We start from the raw sequence: 13399 nt of genomic DNA, 5'->3' as shown, positions 1-13399 counted from the left end.
ATAGTTAACATACAATGTTACAGTAAAGTGGTATAGAATCTTATATTAAAATTACAGACTAACACTAACAATGTTAAAAAAAAAGAGCCCTCCTGCTACCTCTCCCGCCCAACCTGTGTAAAAATTTGTATACCTGCCTATTTTTAAGTATGTCCCACTTAAAGAATGTACTATTTTTCCTGTGTGTTTTCACCACTGCAGCTTACAGTCATCTTCACGCTAGCCATATCATATTAACTGCTTTCATTTTAACATCTACTGTTATTCGTGGTTACGAAAGATTAATGTTAAAGAGGATCGTTGCTGTGTATAAGGCCCCTTTTACACTAGTGTGACTTGTCCCATGATTTTGGACCGCAAAATCGCATGACAAGTCGTTTTCTATTATTTTCAATGAGCCCCGTTCATATCTGCGTTTTGAAGTCGCACCGACTTTAAAGTAGTTCCTGCACTACTTTGCCACGATTTGATTGCGTTTTGAGCCATAGCCATTGCTGTCAAAATCACGCCACAAAATCACGCCACAAAATCGCGTCGCATAAGTGTGAAAGGGGCCTTAAATAACTTAAAAGTCAGCAGCTACAAATACTGTAGCTGCTGACTTTTTATTAATGGTCACTCACCTTTCCATGGGTCCAGCGTCGTGCTCACTCGAATTTGGTTCTTTGACGGTCATCGGGTCCCTGGCGCCAGCATGTTTACTGTGGGCCGCCGGCAGTGATTCAACCAGAAGTGGGAATGGGTACAGGTCAAAATAATAAATAAATAAAGATGAGCAGAGGTTCATCAGTCCGTGAAAAGTTGTGTCTAAAAACTGCTTAACCTCAAAAGAATGTTCCACAATGTAAAATTGCAAAGACTTTAAATATATCATTATCTACAGTACACAATATCATCAAAATATTCAGAGAATCTGGAGAAATCTCTGTGCACAACGGACAAGTGCAAAAGGAAATATTGGATGCCCTTGGATGACACTGCTGTATTGGCAATTGCAGTATTTACAACTGCCAGGCCGGATTTGAAGTCATAACATCGTACCTGGGCCTCTGAGAGTCATAGAGACTGTTAGGGACCATCTGGTCGTCGGTATTCTCTATGGTAAACTTCAGCTGCCAGCGGATTCCTTCTCCAGGTCGCCGATCGCACTAGGAGGGTCGGCAAGAGGGAACTGCTGCTATAATTGTTCTTACGGTGCAGGGAATCGTCAGCTTCAAAAGATGATATCTGAATGATGCCTTCAGCTGCAGGCATCATTCAGCTATCTCCACTCAAAGTCCAGGACCTCATATGACGTCCTTGGGCTTGAGGCGGTTAAAAACAGACATGATTCTGTGATGAACATTGCTGCATGGGCTCAGTAATACTGTCTGTAAACACATTTCAATGTGCCATTCAAAAATGTAAGGTAAAGTTCTATCGTGCAAAGCCATATCTGAACATGATTCAGAAATGCCGCTATCTTCTTTGAACTAAAGCTCATTTAAAATGGTCTGCCTGTGAAGTTGAAAACTGTTCAGAAAAATTGAAGTTTGACATTCTTTTTGGCAACCATGGGCATCTCATCCTCTGAACTAAAGAGGAGAGGGACCTTCCGGCTTGCTACCAGCGCTCAGTTCAGAGGTTTACTGAGTGTTGTTATATAGATTTTACACAGCATTCCAATTATTTTTTGGAATTGGGGTTGTAAAAGAAAATCCCACTTTTGGGTTTGTCCCCAGAAAAGTAGTAGAGAGGAAATCTTCCAATGGGGATACTAGTTCTGGTAAACGGTGGGGCCCAAGGAATTCCCTCTCACTTCCTGTTTTGGCTGTGGGATGGCAAGTGAAGGGGAATCTTCCCCAAGAGGACACAGATGGCAAAAAAAAAAAACTGAAAGGGAATATAGCTCTCCTATATTTCCATAAACACGATATTCGACAATAGTCAGTGTATTTATTACATTTTGTGACAGAGAGATGTGGTAAGACACACAGAACTGTTGCTCAAAATAGGTGGGATCTCTTATTATTTTAGGCTTTTTAGATAAGGCATGTATATAAGTAAGTGGTAAAGATAGTTCTCTTAAGCCTGGCTGATTTCCCAGCCAAACTGTATTTGAAAAATCCTGTTCTCAGGTTGTGTAAGAAACCAGGAGGAAGATTCACTGTTAGAACTTGGAGTAGGAACAACAACCTTGGCAGGACATTGATCTTAATGTTGCTATTAAGACAAGCGCTCATTGTTCTGCACAACTACGTGACTGGGCTGACCAATAAAAAGTATTTCTTTCTTCTGGGACATCTTACCAGAAGAAGAAGCCTCAGATGTGTTTCTCATTGGTCAGCACAGTCATGTGGTTGCATAAAACAATAAGCATTCCAAGGGTGTGTATTGTGGAATATGGAGCACTACACCAGTAGCATGGGGTATTACGGCCACTATATGCAGTGGCATACAGAGGTAGCCAGGATATGTGAAATTAGTTCACCTTTTCATTTTTGTAAAAAGGTACATTTTAAATTTTTTTTTCACCCGTTATAGACAGAACATCAATGGATTGCCGTATGTCACATTACAGTCAGGAAACCCAAGAATCGTTAGCTCAAAGCACATGTTTAATTGTGTTAGGTTTTGGAACCTAAGTGGTGGACTCATCTTCCAAGATCCTTGACCACTGTGGAGTGCACTTTGCAAAAAACCGACCTTGTCAACACAGGGTCATTTTGTATCATGTCTCCCCAGCTGCAAAAAGTTTTTGACCATTTGGATTCTTTAAATACCTGTTTTCAAATACCCTCTGCTTCCAGTGATTCCTGTGACCGACTTGTATTTTATATAGTAATGTACCAGCTGGCAAAAGAAAAACCACAGCATAAAAAGGGGAAACGGGTAATCCACACATCTGGAAGTGTGCAATAACCGCAGTTGCTAGGGGAAAGCAAAGAGGCATCATATCAGCAAACAGGCTGCCCAAAAAGTGTATTCCCTCTTCTATTACAGGTATACTTTAAACTACCCAGTGCTTATGGTGGTCTAGAAACCTCAGAATTTTAGAATTCGTGAGTCTTGTCATACAGAGTTGCCATAGTGTTTTATCTAGGCAAGCAGGGTTGTGTGTGGAGCCATCCACAATTTTTAGTTATTATTCAAACACAGTCACTAGTTAGCATTTTTTGGTATAATCATAATTTTGTAATTCTGTCCACAGGGATACAACTGTGCAGAGCCTGACACTGCAGCCTTCTGTGAAAGATGGTATAATAGTATATGAAGACTCACCTCTGGTATGTATTTATATCATACTGTAGGTTTGGGAGTTCACACCACACTTGGGAGAAAAAACTTGAATTGCCACAATAAGAATTTATTGTTTTTAAATTTAGCCTTGTTTTTCCTTCTTTCTATGAAAAAAATATTAGAAAGTTAAAATTTGTATTTGAGTGTTGAACTATGGAAGTGAATGCATGTAATCGCTATAAAAACTACTGAAGCTGGTGCATCAAATTCCGATACGTTTTTAAAGGAAACTAAGAGAAAAATAGAAGCTACCGCAGAATTTTTAGAAAAAGGTTGGTTTCCTGGCCCTAATACTTTGAGACACTGAGCTGGAAAGCTAGAAGGATGGTGCTTTAGCCTACCCTCTTCTATGTCTTGGCTCACACTATGCTGGTTTCCCTACAGCCGTATTTATGCGGGCACGGGCTGCTGTACCTATGAAAAACACAGGAAAAAAGTCCCCACACCCTGCCAAAATAGCAGCCACAAGGAATCCGTTTATTAGTATGTGGTCCCCAGCATGGGAAAATGTGCTGCGATTTGCAGTGCGTGGGATTCCATTAAAAAATAATGGTACCCCACGTTTCTACTAAAAGCAGCACATTTTTGCTGCTGGTACAGGAAAGCAAGAGATTTACACACAGTCCTGCACCTGCAGAAATGTTCACCTAGCCTGTAGCATCTAATTGTGAATCCCTGAAGGCTTTTGACAGAACTGGCGACTGTACTGCACTTACACTAGCACAGTTTGTAAACTTTTCATGGATCAAAAATGTACTTTGAGTATGTTGATTAACAGTTTAGTATTTGCAACATTTTGGTTCTATTAAAGTGGTTGTAAACCCACTTTGTTGACATTTACCTATATTAAGGCTTACCTATAAGTGCTATAAATATCTCCTAAACATGCACCGTTTAGGAGATATTTACAGTGCATGCAGCCGATGACGTCATCAGCGCATGCGCTCTGAAGGAACGGCCACCCATGCCGTTCCTCCAGAGCCCAGTGCAGTGAACGGCGGCTAGTGATGTAATCATGCCTCCGGCCAATCAGATGGCCGGAGGAGGTGAACAAGGAAGCAGGGCGGCCGAACAAGGAAGCAGGGCGGCTCAGCCCTGTCGCTGAGCAGGCGGCACTGCGAGGGCTTCGTTTTAAGGTAAGTATTTCATAATGAGCTAGTATGCGATGCATACTAGCTCATTATGCCTTTGTCTTTACAGGTTTTTTTTCTCCTTTTTTTTTATAGGGTTTACTTCCTCTTTAAGATAATCCCTGTGTCCTGCAATACACCTGGAACTCCTCTTTAAAGTTGTTGTGCTGGTCCAAGACATAATGCTTTCCCAAGGAGAGATTCCTGAATCATATACTAAATTTGAATTGCCCAATTTTACCTTAAAACCATAGTACTTCCATATATTTTTTTCCTTATCTGCATGTTTAGAGCAAGTGTTTCTTGTGAAGTAAATGTACTTATACTGTATCACTATTAAATCATTTAGAGGTTACTTTAGCCAGTTATGGCAATATTTACATAGTTACATAGTCAGGTTGAAAAAAGACACAAGTCCATCTGGTTCAACCAAAAATAAAACAAAAACAGTATTGAAAACCCAACCATACAATCCCATATACACAATCCTATACCCGTTGTTGATCCAGAGGAAGGCGAAAATAAACCCCAGCAAAGCATGATTCAATTTGCTACAGGAGGGGAAACAAATTCCTTCCTGATCCCCCGAGAGGCAATCGGATATTCCCTGGATCAACTTTACCTAAAAAAAAATGTAATACCCATTTATATTATGTACACCTAGGAAAGAATCCAGACCTTTTTTAAAGCAATCTAGTGAGCTAGCCAGAACCACCTCTGGAGGGAGTCTATTCCACATTTTCACAGAAACCTTTCTGTATTTGGAGACTAAATCTGTTTTCCTCTAGACGTAAAGAGTGCCCCCTTGTCCTCTGTGTTGACCTTAAAGTAAACAACTCAACGCCAAGTTCACTATATGGGCCCCTTATGTATTTATACATGTTGATCATATCCCCCCTTAATCTCCTCTACTCAAGAGAAAATAAATTCAGTTCCTCTAATCTTTTCTCATAGCTGAGGTCCTCCATGCCTCTTATCAGTTTGGTTGCCCTTCTCTGCACTTTCTCCAGTTCCCTGATATCCTTTTTAAGAACTGGTGCCCAAAACTGAACTGCATATTCCAGATGAGGTCTTACTAATGATTTGTACAAGGGCAAAATTATATCTATCTCTTTGGAGTCCATTCCTCTGTTAATACAAGAAAGGACTTTGCTTGCTTTGGAAACCGCAGCTTGGCATTGCATGCTATTATTAAGCGTATTATATACCAGAACACCCAGATCCTTCTCCGCTATGGATTCACCCAGTTCTACTACACCTAGTATGTATGATCCATGCATATTCTTAGCCCCCAAGTGCATAACTTTACATTTATCAACATTAAACCTCATTTGCCACATAGTTGCCCAATGAAACAGTGCATTGAGGTCAGCTTGTAAGTTGGAGACATCCTGTAAAAAAGTTATTCCACTGCAAAGCTTGGTGTCATCTGCAAAGACTGAAATGCTACTTTTAATCCCAGACCCTATATAATTTATAAAGATATTAAAAAGTAAGGGTCCCAACACTGAACCTTGGGATACACCACTGATAACTTTAGACCTTTCAGAGTAAGAATCATTAACCCCTACTCTCTGAATTCTATCTTTTAGCCAATTTTCTATCCAATTAAAAACTGATCTTTCCAAGCCAGTAGACTTTACCTTACACATTAGCCATGTGGGGAACTGTGTCAAACGCTTTTGCAAAATCCAAGTATACTACATCCACAGACAGCCACCCCTCTGTCCAAGGTTTTACTTACCTCCTCATAAAAAGAAATCAGGTTTGTTTGACAACTTATGTCTCACATGAATCCATGCTGTATGCTGAATATTTGTTTGGAATGCAATGCCTATTTCCATGCTTATTAATTTCTTACGGTACTGTTTTATTTTTAGGTTAAGGCTGTTAAAAAAGGCCACATCTTGGTTATAGATGAGGCTGACAAGGCTCCCACAAATGTAACCTGTATTCTGAAAACCTTAGTAGAAAGTGGAGAGATGATCCTGTCAGATGGCAGGCGACTTGTAGCCAGTAAGTATTGTATAGCTGCTATTATCTTATCTATATCTTTAACATGTAAGACAGGCAAGGTTAAGCCTGCCATACATGGATCTTGTCTGGGCACATTGTACACAAGTTAATCAATCGATTAACTTGTGTACAACCAGTCAGTTGTCGGTTTTCCCGAACGTTTGGTGCTGCCAGTTATAGCTTGCAATACTAATCATTGTATTCTGCTGGAGAAAATTCTCCCTACCTGCAGAAAACAATAGATCTATGGGAGGGATTTCCCCATCAACACTGACTGTGCTGATGGGGGAATCAAGAAATTTCCTTTCCTTCTTCCCAAAACTGGAAGACATGTGCATAAGGGTGGCTTGCAGTGCTGCCTGGATAAAAACAACATGCTCCAGACTGGCTGGCGAGATTCGTTGTATGCATTTAAATTGTTAAAGTGCGTCTCCGGGAAAGCTTTTTTTTTTTTTGAGTGGAGATGGGTTTTAACATTATCTTGTAAACAGAGGATTCTATGTTCTGCAGCATACCTTCATATTAAGAAAACAAGCCTGCACCCCTAATTGTATATACAAAAAAATATTTTCATTGGTTTGTGGGACTTTAAATGAGGCAAATTAATCATTAAATGTACAAAATAAATATTTTAATAAAAATTGATAATTGTTGGCCTTCCATTGTAACAAAAATAAAATATAAACCAGGACTCTACTTCAAATCATGATGAATAAATATATTAGAAATGAAAAATTGATCATGGTTATGTATGTCATTGTAATAGATACAACATAATTTAAGATGAGTCAAATTGCAATTATAACAGGTAAGTATATCGAGAAGAGCTGACATGTAAGGGAATTCATTGCTGCATAGCGTAAAATATATATTGTGATGGTACATAATATTGTTGACATTTGATATGGCATTACAAACATGATATCTTGGCATCCATATGACTCAAAGCATTTTGTATTTTTGTACCCACTTCATAAGGAGTATGATGCAATTGAGATATCTAAAAGTGTAAATAGATGCAATATTAGAAAAAGTTCCCTATGCCACAGGGGATATCAATAGCTCCCTAAAAAAAAAAAGGGGATAAAAAGGACAAAATAAAATAATTACCTACATGTCAGCTAAGAAAAGCAACCAGCCTCAGGGAGAAGAATGGGGGCGTCAAGCATATGTCTCTCCCTGGGGCTGAGGTGGGATAGGCCAGTCTCAGCCACAGGGGAACAAGGAAAAGCCAGGTCAGCGAGATACCATTTCCAAAATTGTGAACTGTGTAAATATAAAAGCTGTAAATGTAAAAGCTGGTCTCATCCCCGCTAAACTAGAAGGGATATATTTAAAAATTTATGTCACATTTACAGTAATGAGCTATTTAATGAAAAAGTGACTGCAATGTTAGGTGCATAGCGTGAACCAAAGGGTCCAGTAGGGAAATACTAAAATAAGCAGAAACCAGAAAATAAACACCAAGAAGAAACCCCAAGGACCCAGTGTTAGAAATAAAAGAAACCAGGATGGTGAATGCGACAAAAAGAACAGTGAGAAACGAGAAAAAACTAAATAAAACATCATCTTGTGTTTCTGTTTCCTTTTGTCCTCAAGCAATGCAAACATGCAAACAGGAATTCTCCCCAACAGGGATAGAGATGACAAAAAAAAAAAAAAAACCTTAATGCCGTTATTACCCCTCTCCCATTCTGTCTAAAACTAAAAAGGTTTGTTTAGAATTGGAGTTTTTTTTTTTTTTTTCCATTTTTACAGGATTGTATAATGTGTGCATACCTATATTCCACATCCATTTAACCACTTCAAGGTCATCATAACGACATACAAACTCCTATTCTTTGGACTGATTTTTTATCTGTATATGCAACAGTGCATGGGCTTGTTTCAAACCTCTGGTATGTGTGCTGTACACCAATGTTAAGTATTAAATAAATTCAGATATCAGTTAATAATCCTCTTATTATTTGTGGTATATCAGGATGACTGTTGGGAAACTTTACTAGATGATTACTAAATGTAAGCGAACATCTCTTTGTACCACTAACCAAAGTTTTACTTCCAGTCCTTTTCTTTCTGCCTTGGACATACTGTCACAGTTACCATGATGTGTGTTTTTCATAGAAACATTCTTTAGTCTTTACACAGACTTCAGCTTTTAAACAGTAATCCTGGTAGAGTATTCTGGAATTAGTGTGAAATCCCAGGATTTCTCTGCAATAGTAAGAGTTCTTTTAATTAAGTGTGTGAGATTGTCTGTGCTGGCAGTGGTCAGAGCATGTAGCAGTGAAAAAAGGTGGAATTTGGTGACTCGCTGAGATACTAATAATCTGTTAACAGGTGCTAAGTAAAATTCTGGAAGATCAAATCTTAATCATGTTCTAAAGACAGTTCAAGTCAGGACTGAAATTGATATCATTTCTTAAAAAGAATAAATGTTTCAAAAATGGTGTTTGTAAACAGAAATAATCTGTTCTCAATACTAATTCCTTATCTTTTATAATGATACCTGTATGTTATTTAAAATGTTTTAACCACTTCCATACCGAGTCATAGTAATATGACGTCGGCATGGTGGTTGTACGGATCCGGGCGGGCGTCATATGACGTCCGCCCGCTCTAGCTGCTACTGCGCGCCCCCGGGGGCGCGCAGCGCAGTGATCGGGGGTGAGGCTCGTCCCTCGGACATAGCCCATCCCTGATCAAGGTAAACAGCCAATAGAAATTGGCTGTTTACCACGTGATCGGCTGTGTCAATCACAGCCGATCACATGAGCGGCTCCAGCACGAGCCGCTCGTTCTCTCTGCAATGCGCGCCCCCGGGGGCGCGCAGAGCAGCGATCGGGGACGAGGCTCGTCCCTCGGACAGAGTCGATCCCTGATCTAGGTAAAGAGCCAATGAAATTGGCTCTTTACCACGTGACCGGCTGTGTCCAATCACAGCCGGTCACAAATGTCAACAGAGAACACGGTAACTAGCTGTCACCGTGTTCTCCTCCTCACACACTGATCCTGTGTGAGGAAGAGAGTGTGGTAACAGCTAGATACCAAGTACAGTGCACCCCAAACACACTGATTGCCCCCCCCCAATAAAGAGCACCTGTCACTAGCCCATCAAAGTACCCGAGTACCTGTCACCAGCCCATCAGGTACTCTGATGACAGGTACTCGGGTACTCTGATGGGCTGGTGACAGGTATTCAGGTACTCTGATGACAGGTACTCGGGTACTCTGATGACAGGTACTTGGGTACTCTGATGACAGGTACTCGGGTACTCTGATGACAGGTACTCGGGTACTCTGATGACAGGTACCCGGGTACTCTGATGACAGGTACTCGGGTACTCTGATGACAGGTACCCGGGTACTCTGATGACAGGTACTCGGGTACTCTGATGACAGGTACTCGGGTACTCTGATGACGGATACTCTGATGACAGGTACTCGGGTACTCTGATGACAGGTACTCGGGTACTCTGATGACAGGTACTCGGGTACTCTGATGACAGGTACTCGGGTACTCTGATGACAGGTACTTGGGTACTCTGATGACAGGTACTCGGGTACTCTGATGACAGGTACTCGGGTACTCTGATGACAGGTACTCGGGTACTCTGATGACGGGTACTCGGGTACTCTGATGACGGGTACTCGGGTACTCTGATGACAGGTACTCGGGTACTCTGATGACGGTTACTCGGGTACTCTGATGATGGGTACTCGGGTACTCTGATGACGGGTACTCGGGTACTCTGATGACAGGTACCCGGGTACTCTGATGACAGGTACTTGGGTACTCTGATGACAGGTACTTGGGTACTCTGATGACGGGTACGCAGGTACTCTGATGACGGGTACTCGGGTACTCTGATGACGGGTACTCGGGTACTCTGATGACGGGTACTCGGGTACTCTGATGACAGGTACTCGGGTACTCTGATGACGGATTCTCGGGTACTTTGAGTACCTGTCAACGGAGTACCCGTCATCAGAGTACCTGAGTACCTGTCACCTACCCATCAGAGTACCCGAGTACCTTCCACCTGCTCATCAGAGTACCTGACGCCTGAAGTACCCGAGTACTTGCCGCCTGCTCATCAGTACCCATCACTACTCATCAGTACTCATCAGTACCTATCACATATCAGTATCACCTATCAGTATCAGTACTACTCATCAGTACCTATCACCTGCCTGTCACCTGCCCATCAGAGTACCCGAGTACCTGTCACCTGCCTATCGGAGTACCCGAGTACCTGCCACCTGCTCATCAGTACCAGAGTACCTGTCACCTGCCCAACAAAGTACCCGAGTACCTGTCACCCTTCATACAGCCACCATGTCCAAGTCCAAAAAGGTTTATATGCGTCCTCCGTTTAAACCTAAATACCGGTGTTATGGCAGCAGATAGCTGCCATAACCCTGGTATTTTTTTAAACGGTGGAAGGTTGGCTTTCCGATAAGGGTGGTCCCAGCGGCGGATTCGCCGTGGGATCACCCTTCTGGGATGGCGGAAGAGGTGCCCCCCCCCCCCTCCCGCCGCGTCCGGTCCTTTTCCCCGCTTACCGGACCCGCCGACAGTAGGGAAAACTATCCGGTCCCGGATCCTCACAGACAGGATGTCGAGTGAGGGCAAGCTTGCCCTCACTTGACTCTATGGTCTTGGAGGACCGGAGCTACGGAAAATGTTGTTGCCTAGCAACCGGTTTAAAGGTCCTTTTTTTTTTTTTTTTCATTTTATATAATAATTTTTTTTTTTTTTCTATCTTTTAGTGTACTTGTGAGATCTGAGGACTTTTTGACCCCAGATCTCACAAAAAAGAGGTCCTGTCGTGCCTTTTTCTATTACAAGTAATGTTTACATTTCTTGTAATAGAAATAAAAATGATCCTTTTTTTTTTTTTTTTTTGTTAAACGGTGTAAAAATAAAAAATAATAAATAAAATAAATAGTAAAAAAAAAAAAAAATTAATGCACCCTGTCCCCGTTAGCTCGCGCGCAGAAGCGACGCATACGGAAACCCCGCCCACATATGTAAACGGTGTTCAAACCACACATGTGAGGTATCGCCGCGATCGTTAGAGCAAGGGGAATAATTTGAGCCCTAGCCCTCCTCTGTAACTCAAAGATGGCAACCTGTAGAAATTTTTAAATTGTCACCTATGGGGATTTTTAAGTACCAAAGTTTGTCGCCATTCCGTGAGCGTGCGCAATTTTGAAACATGACATGTTGGGTATCTATTTACTCGGCGTAACATTATCTTTCACATTATGGAAAAAAATTGGGCTAACTTTACTGGTTTCTTATTTTTTAATTAAAAAAAGTGAATTTTTTCCAAAAAAATTGCGTTTGGAAGACCGCTGCGCAAATACGGTGTGATAAAAAATATTGCAATAATCTCCATTTTAATCTCTAGGGTCTCTGCTAAAAAAAATATATAATGTTTGGGGGTTCTAAGCAGTTTTCTAGCAAAACAACTGATTTTAGCTTGTAAACACCAAATGTCAAAAATAGGCCTAGGCAAGTGGCTAGGATGCATGATGATGCTCCTTGGATGTTGGGCCCCTCTATATGGCTAGGCTGTGAAAAAGTCTCACACATGTGGTATTGCCATACTCAGGAGGAGTGGCAGAATGAATTTTGGGGTGTCATTTTTGCTGTGTACATGCTATGTGTTAGGAATATCCTATAAATTGACAACTTTGTGTAAAAAAAAAAAGTTTTCATTTTTTTCCCACATTTTCCAAAAACCTGTGGAAAAAAATGACATGTTCAAAGGACCCATAATGCCTCATAGAATATACGTTGGAGTGTTTGCTTTCCAAAATGGGGTCATTTTGTGGACTTTTCCATTGTATTGGTGCTCTAGGGCCTTGAAAAGTGTGATAGGTAGTAAGAAAGTTTTATGTGTATTTATGCTCCTAGAACGCCTGAAGGTGCTTCTTGGACGTGGAGTATCTTTTTGTGGCCAGGCTGTGTAAAAGTCTCACACATGTGGTATCGCCATACTCGGAAGGAGTAGCAGAATGTATTTTTGGGTGTAATTTTTGCTGTGTACATGCTATGTGTTAGAAATAGCTTATAAATTGACAACTTTGTGGGAAAAAAAAGAAAAAAATTTTTTTTTCTTCATTTTCCCAAGAATTGTGGGAAAAAATTACAACTTCAAAAAACCCACCATGCCTCTTACTAAATACCTTGGACTGTCTACTTTACAAAAAGGGGTCATTTGGGGGGTATTTGTACTGTCCTGACATTTCAGGGCCTCAAGAAAGGAGATAGGCAGTCAGTACATCTGGTGTGATCAATTTTCAGTAATTGGTACCATAGCTTCTAGACTCAATAACTTTCACACAGACTAAATAATATACACTAATTTGGGTTAATTTTACCAGAGACATGTAGCAGTATACATTTTGGCCCAAATGTATGAAGAAAAATTAATTTTTTGCAAAATTTCATAATTGAAACTAAAAAAGTGTTTTTTTTTCAAAATTTTTGCTCTTTTTTTGCATATATCACGAAAAAAAAAACCCCAGTTGTGATTAAATACCACCAAAAGAAAGCTCTATTTGTGTGAAAAAAATGATACAAATTTTGTTTGGTTACAGTGTAGCATGACTGAGCAATTGTCATTCAAAGTGTGAGAGTGCTGAAAGCTGAAAATTGGTCTGGGCAGGAAGGGTGTCAAACTGCTCTGTATGGAAGTGGTTAAACATTGCTACTGGTTTACTGAATGCAGTGCAAAGCGTTTTTGTTTCCCTTTAAAGGGGCATGCTTATACAAGGAGCATCAGAGTCATCAAACAGAACCCATAATGTATGCTTTAAAGTCAAAACTATGGCTTTTTATTTAGTAGAGTAATTATTTTAAAATAACATAGCTTCTATAGCATCCAGCTGGTAGAGTGGATTCATGCAGTGTTATTGTACACAAAAGTGTGTTTTATGATTGCAGCTTGCTGCTTCTCTGT

General features: G+C 40.7%; 1 protein-coding gene across 1 annotated transcript in view; it reads left to right on the top strand.

The window, feature by feature from the left end:
• Nucleotides 1–13399, top strand: part of VWA8 (von Willebrand factor A domain containing 8) — a 668510-nt gene that overhangs the window by 377812 nt on the left and 277299 nt on the right. Inside the window, exons 23-24 of the mRNA XM_082247613.1 lie at nt 3191–3266; nt 6290–6425. Of these exons, the coding sequence (XP_082103739.1) occupies nt 3191–3266; nt 6290–6425 (212 nt within the window). The remainder of the gene's footprint in view (nt 1–3190; nt 3267–6289; nt 6426–13399) is intronic.

Source organism: Pelophylax lessonae (genome assembly GCF_965119305.1).
Source record: "Pelophylax lessonae genome assembly, chromosome: 2".
Lineage (NCBI taxonomy): Eukaryota > Metazoa > Chordata > Amphibia > Anura > Ranidae > Pelophylax > Pelophylax lessonae.
Note: the sequence above shows the minus strand (reverse complement) of the source record. Positions and strands in the feature narration are given on the sequence as shown.